We start from the raw sequence: 13423 nt of genomic DNA, 5'->3' as shown, positions 1-13423 counted from the left end.
TGTTGGAATATGCATCCTACCACTGAGTCATGAATCTCCCAATTGTGTTCTGTCGAAAAGTGACAGCTAAGGCTTTCTGTTAGAGTATTGTGTATTCCAGAAAAGTGTACTGCTGACAGCATAATTTGGTGATGAATACACCAATTATTGGTGGACCATCTTTATACAAATAGGCACCCTTGATGTCAAGAGTTGTGAATCATTTGTTTCTGTTCAGACAGGATTATTGATGCCAGAGTGACCATTCTGAATCTTAATGTTCAGACAAAGAAACTGAAGTGATGGAGGTCTAACTTGGGCCTCCATCCTCCTGTTTTCTTGGGGATCATGAAACATTTGGAATAAAAATGGTTTCCCTTGTGCTGAGGTGGCACCTGCTCTATGGACCCTTGATGAAGAAGAGAGTGTACTTTCTGTAAGAGTGCTCTCTCATGAGAGTGGTACCTGAAAAGGGAGAGGGAAGGGGATTTTGAAGGGGGAGGGGAAAGGAACCATTGTGTAATCAAAGCAGATGACATAGAAGACCATTCCGTCTGCTGTGCTTTCCATATATGGAAAAATTGGGCCAGTCAGCCACCAAATCGAATTTCAGGGGTGGGAGAACATGGCCTCTGGGTGAGTTGGCTGCTTTTGGAGGTCCTGTATTTCTTGACTGATAGTTGAGGATGGAGTCTGGAAGAAACAGCATTCTGCTTGGGTCTTTGCACATACTGCTTCTGTTGTGGCAGTTTGTACCCTTTCCAATGGTTCAGGGGCTGAGCTGATGGTCTAGGTTTGTAGGATTATTTGCTATATTTCCTTCTGAGAGCTGGTCTATATAAACCCAGGGAACAGAGGATTACCTTCAAGTCTTTTAATGGGGGTAATGACTCATCAGTCTTTTGTCTGAATGAGTTGTCTCCTTCAACTGTAAGTCCTCCACAGTGGCCTGGACTTTTCTGGGGAATCCTGAGGAGTGAAGCCAGTTTTATCCTCACACCACAAAGTTGATAGCCATTGATCTAGAAGCTGTATCAGTCATGTCTACCGCTGCCTGGAGGGATGATCTAGCCACCAGTCTACCTTATTCAATAAAGGGCCTGGAATTGCCCCCCCAAGGAAGGCAGAGCACTTGTCTCTAAACTCCTAAAACTTGGAATAGTTGGCAAAATGATACTTTTCCAGACGTGCTTGGATACTGGCTATGTGGAATTGCAAGCTAGTTGATGTAAATTCCCTCCTTTCCAAAAGGTCGAGACATTTCACCTCCTTTTCTGAAGAGGCAGATCTGCTTTGCTGTTGTCTACTCCTTTGTGTGACAGCTTGCACCACAAGCAGTTTGAGGCATGATGGAATAAAGAAGAACTCTGCTCCATTAGATGGGACAAATATATTTTCTCTGCCCTCTTACATGTAGGTGCACATATAGTTGGAGTATGCCACACCACCTGGGCTGTCTCTAGGATAGACTCATTCACTGGGTTCACCATCTTACTCCATCCAACACTCTGGAGAATATCCAGTAGTTTGTGGGATAACTCCCTCCTCCTGAGGGAATCATCTCAGCCACCCTTAATAGGCTCCTGGAACCATCTGCGGTCCTCTGATGGAGAAGACAATGACACAACGACCACTTTGTTAGGAAAGGAAGATGATATACCCGATGGGATGGGTAGTACCACAAGATCCAGTTCTTCTCCCCCCTTCTTCCATGGCTTCTAGAAGGAGCTCAGGCTGGTCTCTTGTGGAACGGGGGTGGAGGGAATGATGTGATTCTCTATGTGACTGCACTGGCTCTGGATAACGGGTAAATGGGTTCCATGGTCCCCATTATGGACAGCGATAAGGATCCATTATGGGTTGTGGTAGTTCCGAAGGCATGACCAACAGTCCTGGTGAGGTATGCCACCTTATGGTCTAGTGGAGAAACCCAGGAGGTCTGGATCCTGTGTCTGGGGTAACCTACCTCAGTGGGGGTGATGACGGTCTTTGCTCAATGTTTGAAACTTCCAATGAAAATGTGGGGTCCATTTCTAATGGCGGTGCCCTTGGTATCATTGATGGTGGATGGCAGCAGAGAAGGATCTCTGTCCTTGTAGCAATCCTGCACCAATGTTGTCAACATCTCCCTGTTGAGAACCAGTGCTGAAATGATGGGAGAATGTGGACTGGACTAGATAGTGATATGCTCGGTAGTGATATACTTCTTTCCAGATGGAGGATGATGGTACTTGTCTCCTCATACTTGAGCTGGTGTAGGAAGTCTTAGATTCCAAAGGCAAACATGACAGTACCATCAGTACATATAGCTCTTAGAATTCTTTGGTAGTGGAGGTCGAGACTCATGGCATTTTTCTTTGCTCAGTAGCGATGGCAAAGTGGTAGTGGCCAGAGAAGTGTTAGTCTTCTGAGCCTCAGAATAAATATGATGGGTCTTTGGGGATTTGGAACCAGAGCATGATGATTCAAATGACAGCTGGGGAGGGGACTTTGAGGAAGAGTATTCTCTCGAGCATAGAGATTGCTTCTCTTGAGTGGAGGAGTCCTTAACTGTATTCCTATTCACCCAGGTATCAAAAATGATGGTAACTGGGGACGTGCTTTGACCAATATATGGGAGGGCTGTCTGGCCTGCATCAGACTAAGGTCTCATTGCCTGCTCCATAAAATGTATTCTGAGCCTGAAGTCCTGCACCTGGCAGGTCCAGCTAGGAAAGGAGCAGTAGATACTGTACCTGGTAGAGAAATATACTTCTCCCAGGCAGCATAGACACCTCTGATGATTTACTGACCAGGAAGGCTCATGGGCAGGAGAGGCAGTTTTTGAATCCCAGTACTCCCAACATAGTTCAGTCTTCATGCTGTGAAGAGGGTGGAGAGATAGGATTGGGGGAAAGCCTCTAAAGGGGAAAAAGGGCTCCCCATTCCCTAACTAATTAAATTAAAATAATACACTATCTAATAAAAAAATATTTTAAAACTATTTACAGATAAAGTTGAAGAAAGAACTTTGAGGACACTAGAGTGTTCCGTCTCAGACCACGCAGCAGTAAGAAGGAATCAGAGAGGTGGTTGGCTGCATGGTCTCTTACAACATAGGTTCAGAGCACGAGGAGACAAGAGTGCAGCTACGGACCAATGGACACTAGTAGCAAGATCTTCCAATCTCAGGCTCATCAAAAACATGTACTCACAGTGGAATACACATAAGGACCAGCACTCGAAGAACCACCATTTTTATTGGGAGATTTGGGTGGTTATTTTGTTCACATCTACTATAGTGAAATATATACAGTTTGATTTTCCCTGCTTCTGAGCAAAGATCAGATGATGTGGGTGTGTGAAGGAGTCTGTTCTATGTGGTTGCCCCCAGCAGGCTGCTCTATGTTATGTCACTAGCTTAAGGTCACTACGATTTTATATCAAGCGAGGACAGATACAACTCTCCTCCGCCACATTTCCGTACCCATACCAAATCCCCACAAGCAATAGAGAGCTAGCTTATGCAGGAGCAAAAAGTGAATGGATCACATTTGAGGATCTGGGACAAATATTTTAACAGATAGAAATCTGGCAGGTACTTTTGCCCAAACTACCAGCCATTCTAATAGTGGCAATTTTGAAAAACAAAATAACCATAAAATACATAATGCTTTATCACATATTAATATAATAATTCATATCAAAACTTGCATACTGATAGTATTGCATTATCTTGAAAGTTTCAATGTCAGTATTTTAATTTTTTTTTTAATCTTTCATTATTGACTGAAACCTGTTAGTGTACAATTTGTCTGTCTGTGAATTATGTTCTGCGTTCCAGAGCCATCACCTTTGTGTTGCAAGAAGTTGAAGGACAAGGTAAAGACGGATGGCATGGAGCCATACAGGGATGATTACAGTATAGTCTCAGATTAGTACATGGCTGTTTGCACTCTTCATCTATGAGACACACCCCTTTGTGACAAATCCTTTTACATTTGTGCATTCCACATTTTAACATTTGATTGCAGCGAAGACCACAAGAGATGTCAGTGAGATGACAGGGAATATTGTTCCGCAGCTGGAAAGGGAAAAAGACATCGTAACTAACAGTGAATGTGTTATTGTAAAGTGTTCTCATATACTTTTAATCATGTCCATATTTTAATAGAGCATAGATTTTTAGAAGAAAATTATCTATGGTTTTGCACTAAGCTCTTTGCAATCTATTTTAAACACAAACCTGAGTGTGTGTGTGTGTGTATATATACATATATATATATGTTATGTTATACCTGGAAATACTGGATCAAGTCTGTACACATGTGGTCTAACGAAAGCAAAAGTGCTTCTCATCATTTTAAACTGCATGAAACAGTGTACTTACAAACACCTACAAACACCATCAGCATAGTTTCTGTGGGTATCAATTTTGTGGCTACTTCGGAAGTAGCCTTAGAGAAGCAAATATCAAGTCACAAAGTAACATGTAGTTTAGAAATAACAGCCCACATAAAGCTATGGCTCATTTGTAATTAAAAATGTCGTCGTAATTTGGTCAATAGCAGCCACACTTACTTCATGCTTGCCCATACACCATTTTTGAGTGAGGTATGTACAGGGTGGGCACTTCTCTTCACTATGACACGTATGGTACACTGCAGACATAGGAATATAAAATCAGGAAACAATTCTTAAATACTTTAGTTCACTCAGACATTTTATATTACAGAGCCTTTTATATTCTAATTTCTTCTTTCAGAACCACACAATTTATGTTTGTGTGGTATTCTATTATGTTTAAATTCTTTAACGTCAGGATGACTTGTTAGCTGCATAGACATTCCTTCCTTCCTGGAGTTCCTGTGCTGAATGGTAGGACATTTTGAGTATTAGCTTTAAGAGCCGTGGTTTTCAACCTATGGTCCTCGGACCATCAGCGGGTCTGCAGACTATGTCTAAGATTTCCAAGGGGTCTGCAAATGAAAAAAGGTTGAAAACCACTGTTCTAGAGCATGGCATAAGAAAGCATTTGTCAGTAATTTGATCAATTTGTTCTGTACTATGCTTTGTATCAATTTTCTGCAGATCTACTACTAATTATAGTAATCCCAAATAATAAAATGAGATATTACAGTTGTAGTGAAGACACATTCTTCTCATTTTTTACAAGAAGGGGAGGTCACCATGTGCTTACTTTTCAGAATATGCTATTTAATCTCAAGGTTAAAATGAGATTTGATTATTTGAATGGCTAAAAAATTCTTCAGACACTTTGGATGGTGTGTAAAACCCCAACAATTTTACTTGGAAAAAAAGTAACATTATATTAATGGAAATGAAAGATTTAAATATACCTAATCTGGTTCATCTTTCGAACACCAAACAATAAATCTGAGAACACAGAAAAATGTAGATACTGGACAATTTAAAAATGTTATGTGGGCGTACCTATGACTTACCTGGATGATCACATTCATGTGGTCTGGTACATGAGTTTTTACATTCTGGTGGCTGAGTACCACAAGGAACAGGAGGATAAATTACCGACTCACCACAGTAACAAGTTAGTTCATCAAAACCTGACAAAGCAAAACAAACCAAACAACTAATAAACAGAGTTGAAGTTTAGTCACGTGGGATTACGTTTTGAGTTGCTTAAAAAAAAACCAAAAACAAATGTTTTAAAAAGTTGATATTAGAGATTCTATTTGGCATAAAGCACCCTAAAAGCCAGAACTCCTACATCATAAAAAAAATATTACCTTCGTTAAAAAAAAATCCAATTTAAGAAAGTTAAAGGAACAATAAAAAAATAAGAAATTATGTAACAAATGGGAAAAAAAGAGAAAAATTGTAATTAATACAAATCAGTTAAAAATATAGGCAATTGATATTAGAAGTTAAAGGTATCAATATACCCATGGCCAATATGGTTAAAAATCAGTAAGAAAGGGTTTTACAAAAATCAGGAACAAAACATGTCAGCAATGATATAGATCCATTACTAGATGAAGATAAAACTGAATAAGGAGGTACACAATACAAACATGTTCAATAAATATTTCTGTTCTATATTTGGAATCAAGCTGGATAATGTATTCATACTATATAATGATGACGTCCTTTTTAATCCAACAGTAACTAAAGGGCATGTTACACAGCAGCTACTAAAGTTAAAAGATTTTTAAAATGGCAGGTCCTTTAAATTAGCAGAACTTACACCCAAGAGTTTAAAAGCTTTAGTAGGGGTGCTCTCCAGACTGTTAATATTAACTTTTTAATAAATCTTAGAAAACTGGTCACAGGAAAATAGGCCCTGAACAAAAATTTTAAGTATTGTACTCATGTTAAGACCTAAGGCAAAAGGGAGAGGCTAAGGGGAGTTTGAGTAGCAGCTGCAGAACCTGCAATTTGATTTGACGTAGTGAGTGTATGTTTGATCTGTTTGTCTCTCTAAGGGCCCTGTGACTGGGGATCATGACCCTTTGTTCAGGCTATGTGATTGAAGTCTGAGCTGTTAATCCTTCCCTGTGTGACAAAGTTCCTCCTCTGCCTTGGTGGGTCCTGCGTTTATTGGCAGATTTTCTCGCCTCAGAGGTTCATGGCAGCCCTCAGTTTGGCCACTTTCGTGACTCAAATCTGCTGTTCACTCAGTTAGTCTCATCACTGGCCAACATAGGGAACAGAAGAAGAACAATCCCCGCAGTCTCTGCTGATCCACCTAGTGGATCGGGGAACGGGTCAGAGACCTTCACCCTCTGGTGGAACCCACAGTCCAGTTCAACTCCTCTGGTATCAAGTAGGGAGTTGGGGGGATGGAGGGATAGGAGGAACCTGGGCCCACCCTCTACTCCGGGTTCCAGCCCAGGGCCTTGTGGATTGCAGCTATCTATAGTGGCTCCTGTAACAGCTGCATGACAGCTACAACTCCCTGGGCTACTTCCCCATGGCCTCCTCCCAACACCTTCTTTATTCTCACCACAGGACCTTCCTCCTGATGTCTGATAATGCTTGTACTCCTCAGTTCTCCAGCAGTATGCCTTCTCACTCTCAGCTCCTCACATGCGCACCACAAACTGAAGTGAGTTCCTTTTTAAACCCAGGTGCCCTGAGTAGCCTGCCTTAATTGATTCTAGCAGCTTCTTGATTGGCTGCAGGTGTTCTAATCAGGCTGTCTGACTTAATTGTTTCCGGAAAGTTCCTGATTGTTCTGGAACCTTCCCTGTTACCTTACTCAAGGAAAAGGGACCTACTTAACCTGGGGCTAATATATTTGCCTTCTACCATTCTCCTGTAGCCATCTGGCCCGACCCTGTCACATATCCCCCCCTCTGCTCAACACCACAGGATTGGGCAACTTGGGACGTTAGGCAGCGTACCCGTGACAAGCCATCTGCATTACCACTGTGGCTTCCAGCCCAGTGTCGTATGGTGAATTGGAAAAGTTGTAGGGACGGGAACCATCTGGTCACCCTTGCGTTCTTCTCTTTATTTCGTTGCATCCACTGGAGGGGTGCATGGTTGGTCACAAGGGTAAACCGTCGTCCCAGAAGGTAATAACATAGTGTTTCCGTGGCCCATTTCACAGCTAGGCACTCTCTTTCAACCACGGCATACTTCTGCTCTCTCGGGAGGAGTTTCCTGCTGAGGTAGAGGATTGGGTGTTCTTCATCTCCGACCATCTGCAATAGGACAGCTCCCAATCCTACTTCAGATGCATCTGTCTGTAAAATGAATTCTTTGTTGAAGTCTGGGGCTATAAACATGGGGTTACTGCAGAGGGCTGTTCATAGATCCATGAATGCTTTCTCTGAGGCATCTGTCCACTTCACCATGTCCGGACCCCGGGCTTTTATCAGGTCTGTCAGGGGACTCACTCTGGTAGCAAAATGGGGAATAAATCGTCAGTTGCACCCCACCACACCCAGGAATGCCCGGACTTGCGTTTTCCAATTAGGCCAGGGCCATTTTTGGATAGCCTCTAGTTTGTTTAGCTGGGGCTTGACCATGCCCCTTCCTACAATGTAGCCAAGGTATTTAGCCTCGGCTAGCCCTATAGCACACTTGGCTGGGTTGGCTGTGAGGCCAGCCCGTCTTAGCGTGTCCAGAACTGCTTCCACCTTTTCCAAGTGGGTTTCCCATTCGGGGGTGTGAATAATCATATCATCCAGGTATGCCGCTGCATAACTGGTATGGGGCCGTAGAAGCTTGTCCATAAGACACTGGAAGGTGGCAGGTGCCCCATGCAGTCCAAAAGGAAGAACAGTATATTGAAACAGACCCTCTGGGGTAGAGAATGCCCTCTTTTCTTTCACATCTTTGACAAGGGGAATCTGCCAGTATCCCTTTGTTAAATCAAGGGTGGTCAAAAATCGGGCATTGCCTAGGCGGTGAACTAACTCATTGATACGGGTTATGGGGTATGCATTGAATTTGGATCTCTCATTCAGCCGGCGAAAGTCATTACAAAACCTAATGCCGCCATTGGGTTTGGGCACCAACACAGTTGGGCTTGACCACTGACTGTGGGACTCTTCGATGACTCCCAGCTCCAACATCCTTTTTACCTCTGCCTTGATCTCCTCCCTTTTTACCGCTGGGACCCGATAAGGCCTTAAAGTTACCTTTGCCCCAAGGTCTGTGATAACGTGGTGATATGCTTCGGTGGCCTGACCTGGTCTGGTTGAAAACACGTCCTGGTATCGGTTGATCATCTGAGTTACCTCCTTCTTCTGGTTTGGTGTCAGATCAGTGGATATCCTGATCTGCTCCTGCACGTTATTTCCTTGGATCGAGGTCTCTTGGGCCACTACACACGCCTCTCATTGGTGCCAAGGCTTTAAGAGGTTAATGTGATAAATTTGTTCTGGTTTCCGGTGTCCTGGCTGCCGCACCTTGTAGGTTACTTCCCCCATGGGTTCAACCACCTCATAGGGCCCCTGCCATTGGGCCAAAAGCTTGCTTTCTGCCGTGAGTACCAACATCATCACCCGATTCCTTGGTTGGAACTGTCGGACTTTTACCTGGTGATTGTAATGGGTTCGCTGAGCTTCCTCCGCCTTTTCCAAATGTTCCCGTACCATGGGGTGACCCAGGCTATCCGTTGTCGCATCTGCAACACATGGTCAATTATATTTCTCCCCTCATTGGGTTCCTCTTTCCAGATTTCTTTTGCAATATCTAGTATGCCATGGGGTTGGTGTCCGTATAATAACTCAAAGGGGGAAAACCCAGTTGAGGCCTGAGGTACCTCCCGGATTGCGAACATGAGGTAGGGTAGTAGGGTGTCCCATTCCTTCCCGTCCCAACTTACCACTTTCCTTATCATTGTCTTGAGAGTTCGGTTAAACCTTTCTACCAGCCCATCGGTCTGCGGATGATAGACTGAAGTTCTAAGGTACAGATATGGGGCAGCGTACAGAGGTCCTTCATTAGCTTCGACATAAATGGGGTACCCTGGTCTGTTAATATTTCCTTTGGTAGCCCCACTCGGGCAAAGATCCCCACCAACTCTTTAGCTATCGTTTTAGAGGCTGTGTTTCGCAGGGGGACGGTTTATGGGTAGCAAGTAGCGTAATCCAGAACGACAAGTATATATTGGTGGCCCCAGGCTATCTTTTCTCGAATCGTCGCAGGACCCGTGCCAGGGTCTTCTCTACCCCCAAATGCCCCCCGAAAAGAGGACTATGGCCAAGACTTAATACAGCATTCTGGTGTTTTTGAGGTACTAGGATCTGCTGTACCGTCTGCCCCTGTACTGGTGCAACCCGGTATACGAGATTCTTCTTCATTATGAAGTAGGGTCCTGGTCCCTGGGTTTTCACTTCAACAGGGACCCCATCTATTTTGGTCACCTCCTTCCTAACGTTATCGTACCTTGAGTCTTCAGCCTGGTCCAGTCCAAAATTTCCTCTCCCGGGACTAATCTGCCCGAGATCTAGGGGCCTAGTCTCTGTTGCCTCTACTGGTTCAGAGGCGTTAGGGTGTGGGTCAGACTTGGGTGCTTCTCTCTCCTGGGTGGCCTCCTTTTCAGCTGCTCGGGTCCACCTACCTACGACAGCAACCCTCTGGCTTTGGGTCAGTATTTGGGTTCCCAAGGCCTTAGCTGCCCTCCTTTCCCTTTTTGACTTTCTATCCTGTCTGGGAGTGGAGAACAAATCTGGGGATATTTCAGAGAAGACTGGGGGTTGACAGTCTAGTGTGGATGCCTCACTGACTTCAGAGTTTCCCCCTTTCTCCAATTCCCTTACTGGGAGTAAGTCTCCAAGCCCTGGGAAGTCCCTCCCTATGAGCTCCGGGTATGGGAGTTTAGGGACTACACCTGCTACCACCTCAGGAGCGTTCCCCTGAAACTCAGTTTTTACTGGGATGGTGGGGTAATAACCAACTGTCCCATGGACGCATGTTATCCCCATAAGCTTAGCCCACGGCAGCTGACTACGCTTCACGAGCTTCCCCGAGACAAGCGTGATAGCACTCCCCGAATCAACCAGTGCTGTGGTCTCTACCCCATTTAGCTTCACTGGTCTGGTGTACATATGTGGGGTTAGTGAGACCCCCACAAGGTGGATTAGGGAGCATGGGACTGCCCAGTTTCCCAGGTTACACTGCATAGGCTCCTCAGCATTGGGACACTGTGCAGCTATGTGTCTCCACTCCCAGCAGGCATCTGTATGGAGTCCTAGGCGTTCCCTGGTCTCTTGGTTTGGGCAGTCTAACATCATGATCCTCTTCCCCCGCAGTGCTCTGACTTTTTGTGGCTTCTGGTGGGCCTTCAGCCTCTCTCTTTTTCCACCTGGGCTCTCCTGGTGGCCCAGTCACCTGAGCTCTAGGGCTTGGTGCTGCTAGTTTAATGCAGGGTGCTTCTTCCTTAACTGGTCGGGTCAGCTCCCTCGCTGTCCTTTGCCTCTCTACCACTGCAACAACCTCGTCGTAGGTGGAGGGTTCGTTCTGGCTAATCCAGGCATGAAGGTCTGGCGATAGTCCTCTCATGTACCAGTCGATGACCAGAACCTCTAGTACCTCCTCCGGACTTCGGGACTCAGTTTGCAACCACTTTCGTGTGAGATGGATGAAATCAAACAACTGGGACCGCGGGGTTTTGTTTTCCTGGTACCTCCACTCGTGATACCGCTGGGCCTGCACTGTGATCGTTACCCCAGATCTGGCCAGGATCTCTGCTTTCAGCTGGGGGTAGTCTGCTTCAGCTTCTTCAGGCAGATCATAGTAGGCCTTCTGGACCTCTCCACACAGGAATGGGGGGAGGATGCCAGACCACTGATCTTGAGGCCAGGCCTCCCGTAGGGCTGTCCTCTCAAAGGCCAGGAGATATGCTTCAATGTCATCCTCCCCTGTCATTTTCTGCAGAAAACTGCTGGCCCGTATCATCCGCGTCCCATCATGGCCATAGTTCAACTCGGTAAGGGCCTTCCTTCACTTGATTTACCAGTTCCTGCAACATAGCCCGGTCTTGAGCAGCCTGGTCCATCAGCAGGCAATTAGTCTCTTGCGGCAGCCGCACTGCCTCCTGTTGGGCGGCTGCCTGGACATGGGTAGCCTCCTGCTGGGCAGCCGTGGCTCGTATCAGTGCCTGCACTACCTCCTCCATTGTGGTGAAAAAAAAAAAAAAAAACCGTCTTTCTCTCTCTCTCTTTTTTTTTTTTTTTTTTTTTTTTTTTTTTAAAACAACCACCTCCTTCTTCCGCCGCGCTGTGTACACCAAATCTCACCCCTGACACCAGTTGTGACAAAGTTCCTCCTCTACCTTGGTGGGTCCTGCGCTTATTGGAGGATTTTCTCGCCTCAGAGGTTCACGGCAGCCCTCAGTTTGGCCACTTTCGTGGCTCAAATCTGCTGTTCACTCAGTTAGCCTCACTACTGGCCAACATGGGGAAAGTAAAAAAAACAATCCCCGCAGTCTCTGCTGATCCACCTAGTGGATTGGGGAACGGGCCAGAGACCTTCCCCTCTGGTGGAACCCACAGTCCAGTTCAACTCCTCTGGTATCAAGTAGGGAGTTGGGGGGATGGAGAGATGGGGGGAACTCGGGCCCGCCCTCTACTCTGTGTTCCAGCTCAGGACCCTGTGGATTGAAGCTGTCTACAGTGGCTCCTGTAACAGCTGTGTGACAGCTGCAACTCCCTGGGCTACTTCCCCATGGCCTCCTCCCAACATCTTCTTTATTCTCACCACAGGACCTTCCTCCTGATGTCTGATAATGCTTGTACTCCTCAATTCTCCAGCAGTATGCCTTCTCACTCTAAGCTCCTAGTGCCTCTTGCTCCCAGCTCCTCACACGCGCACCACAAACTGAAGTGAGCTCCTTTTTAAACCCAGGTGCCCTGATTAGCCTGCCTTAATTGATTCTAGCAGCTTCTTGATTGGCTGTAGTTATTCTAATCAGGCTGTCTGCCTTAATTGTTTCCAGAAAGTTCCTGATTGTTCTGGAACCTTCCCTGTTACCTTACCCAGGGAAAAGGGACCTACTTAACCTGGGGATAATATATCTGCCTTCTATCACTCTCCTGTAGCCATCTGGCCCGACCCTGTCACACCTGTTAACAAGGAACCATACTGACCTGCTATGCTAGGTATATAAACTAGTTGCAAAACAAACTCCTGAGTGGGGAAACACCACATGCTAACAGGAGTCTGAGGCCAGGTCTACACTACCCGCTGAACCAGCGGGTAGCGATCCATCTATCGGGGGTTGATTTATCTAGACGTGATAAATCGATCCCCCAAGTGCTCTGCCGTCGACTCCTGTACTCCACCACTGTGAGAGGTGCAAGCGGAGTCAACAGGGGAGCGGCAGCAGTCGACTCACTGCTGTGAAGACGTCGCAGTAAGTCGATCTAAGTACGTTGAGTTCAGCTACGCTATTCTCGTAGCTGAAGTTGCGTATCTTAGATCGATCCCCCACTCAGTGTAGACTAGGCCTGAGTGAGTGTAGGAGCTTTTTCTCCAGGTACAATTCTACTTACGCTGACCAGTGATGGAACAGTTATTATGACACATCCCTTACAAGCCACATTTTGTTTCCTGCCTGTTGACAGAAGAGGCTTTCTGTGCATAAAGTTCAAGTTGATGGCTGCATTAGAGAAAAAGATCTGTCGTCTTGGTGTGTAGCTGATAACCCACTGTACTAAGAGAGACAGAAGAATTGCTGGACAACTGAGGGCAGCACCACCACAGATCCACTAGAGAATGAATTGGTTTTAAGGGAACATGAGAGAGTGGAAAATAGAAAGGATAATCAGAAGACATTCATCCAGTTTATGTCAAACAAAGAAAGAGAAGCAAGAAAGATTCTGTACAGACAGTAGCTAAGACATTCTCTCCTGCTTCTGACTCTGTAGAAAGTCTCTTGCTGCTTGCTTTTCCCCTTCCTTAGAAAAGTGATATCAAATTACTTTGACAAGATCTTAAACAAGACTACAATTCTGGTTGATACAAGTTC

The 13423-nt window shown here is 45.4% G+C and overlaps 1 protein-coding gene across 8 annotated transcripts in view; it reads right to left on the bottom strand.

Annotated features, from left to right (window-relative positions):
• NFX1 (nuclear transcription factor, X-box binding 1) overlaps positions 1-13423 on the bottom strand; it is a 220057-nt gene that overhangs the window by 67287 nt on the left and 139347 nt on the right. For all 8 annotated transcript variants that reach the window (XM_043540287.1, XM_043540286.1, XM_043540291.1 and 5 more), the window contains 3 exons: positions 5424-5543; positions 4540-4619; positions 3812-4042 (listed from right to left, as the gene is read on the bottom strand). In XM_043540287.1, the coding sequence (XP_043396222.1) occupies positions 3812-4042; positions 4540-4619; positions 5424-5543 (431 nt within the window). The remainder of the gene's footprint in view (positions 1-3811; positions 4043-4539; positions 4620-5423; positions 5544-13423) is intronic.

The sequence above is a fragment of the Chelonia mydas genome, chromosome 2, assembly GCF_015237465.2.
Source record: "Chelonia mydas isolate rCheMyd1 chromosome 2, rCheMyd1.pri.v2, whole genome shotgun sequence".
Classification (NCBI taxonomy): domain Eukaryota; kingdom Metazoa; phylum Chordata; order Testudines; family Cheloniidae; genus Chelonia; species Chelonia mydas.
This window is presented reverse-complemented; position numbering and strand designations above follow the sequence as displayed.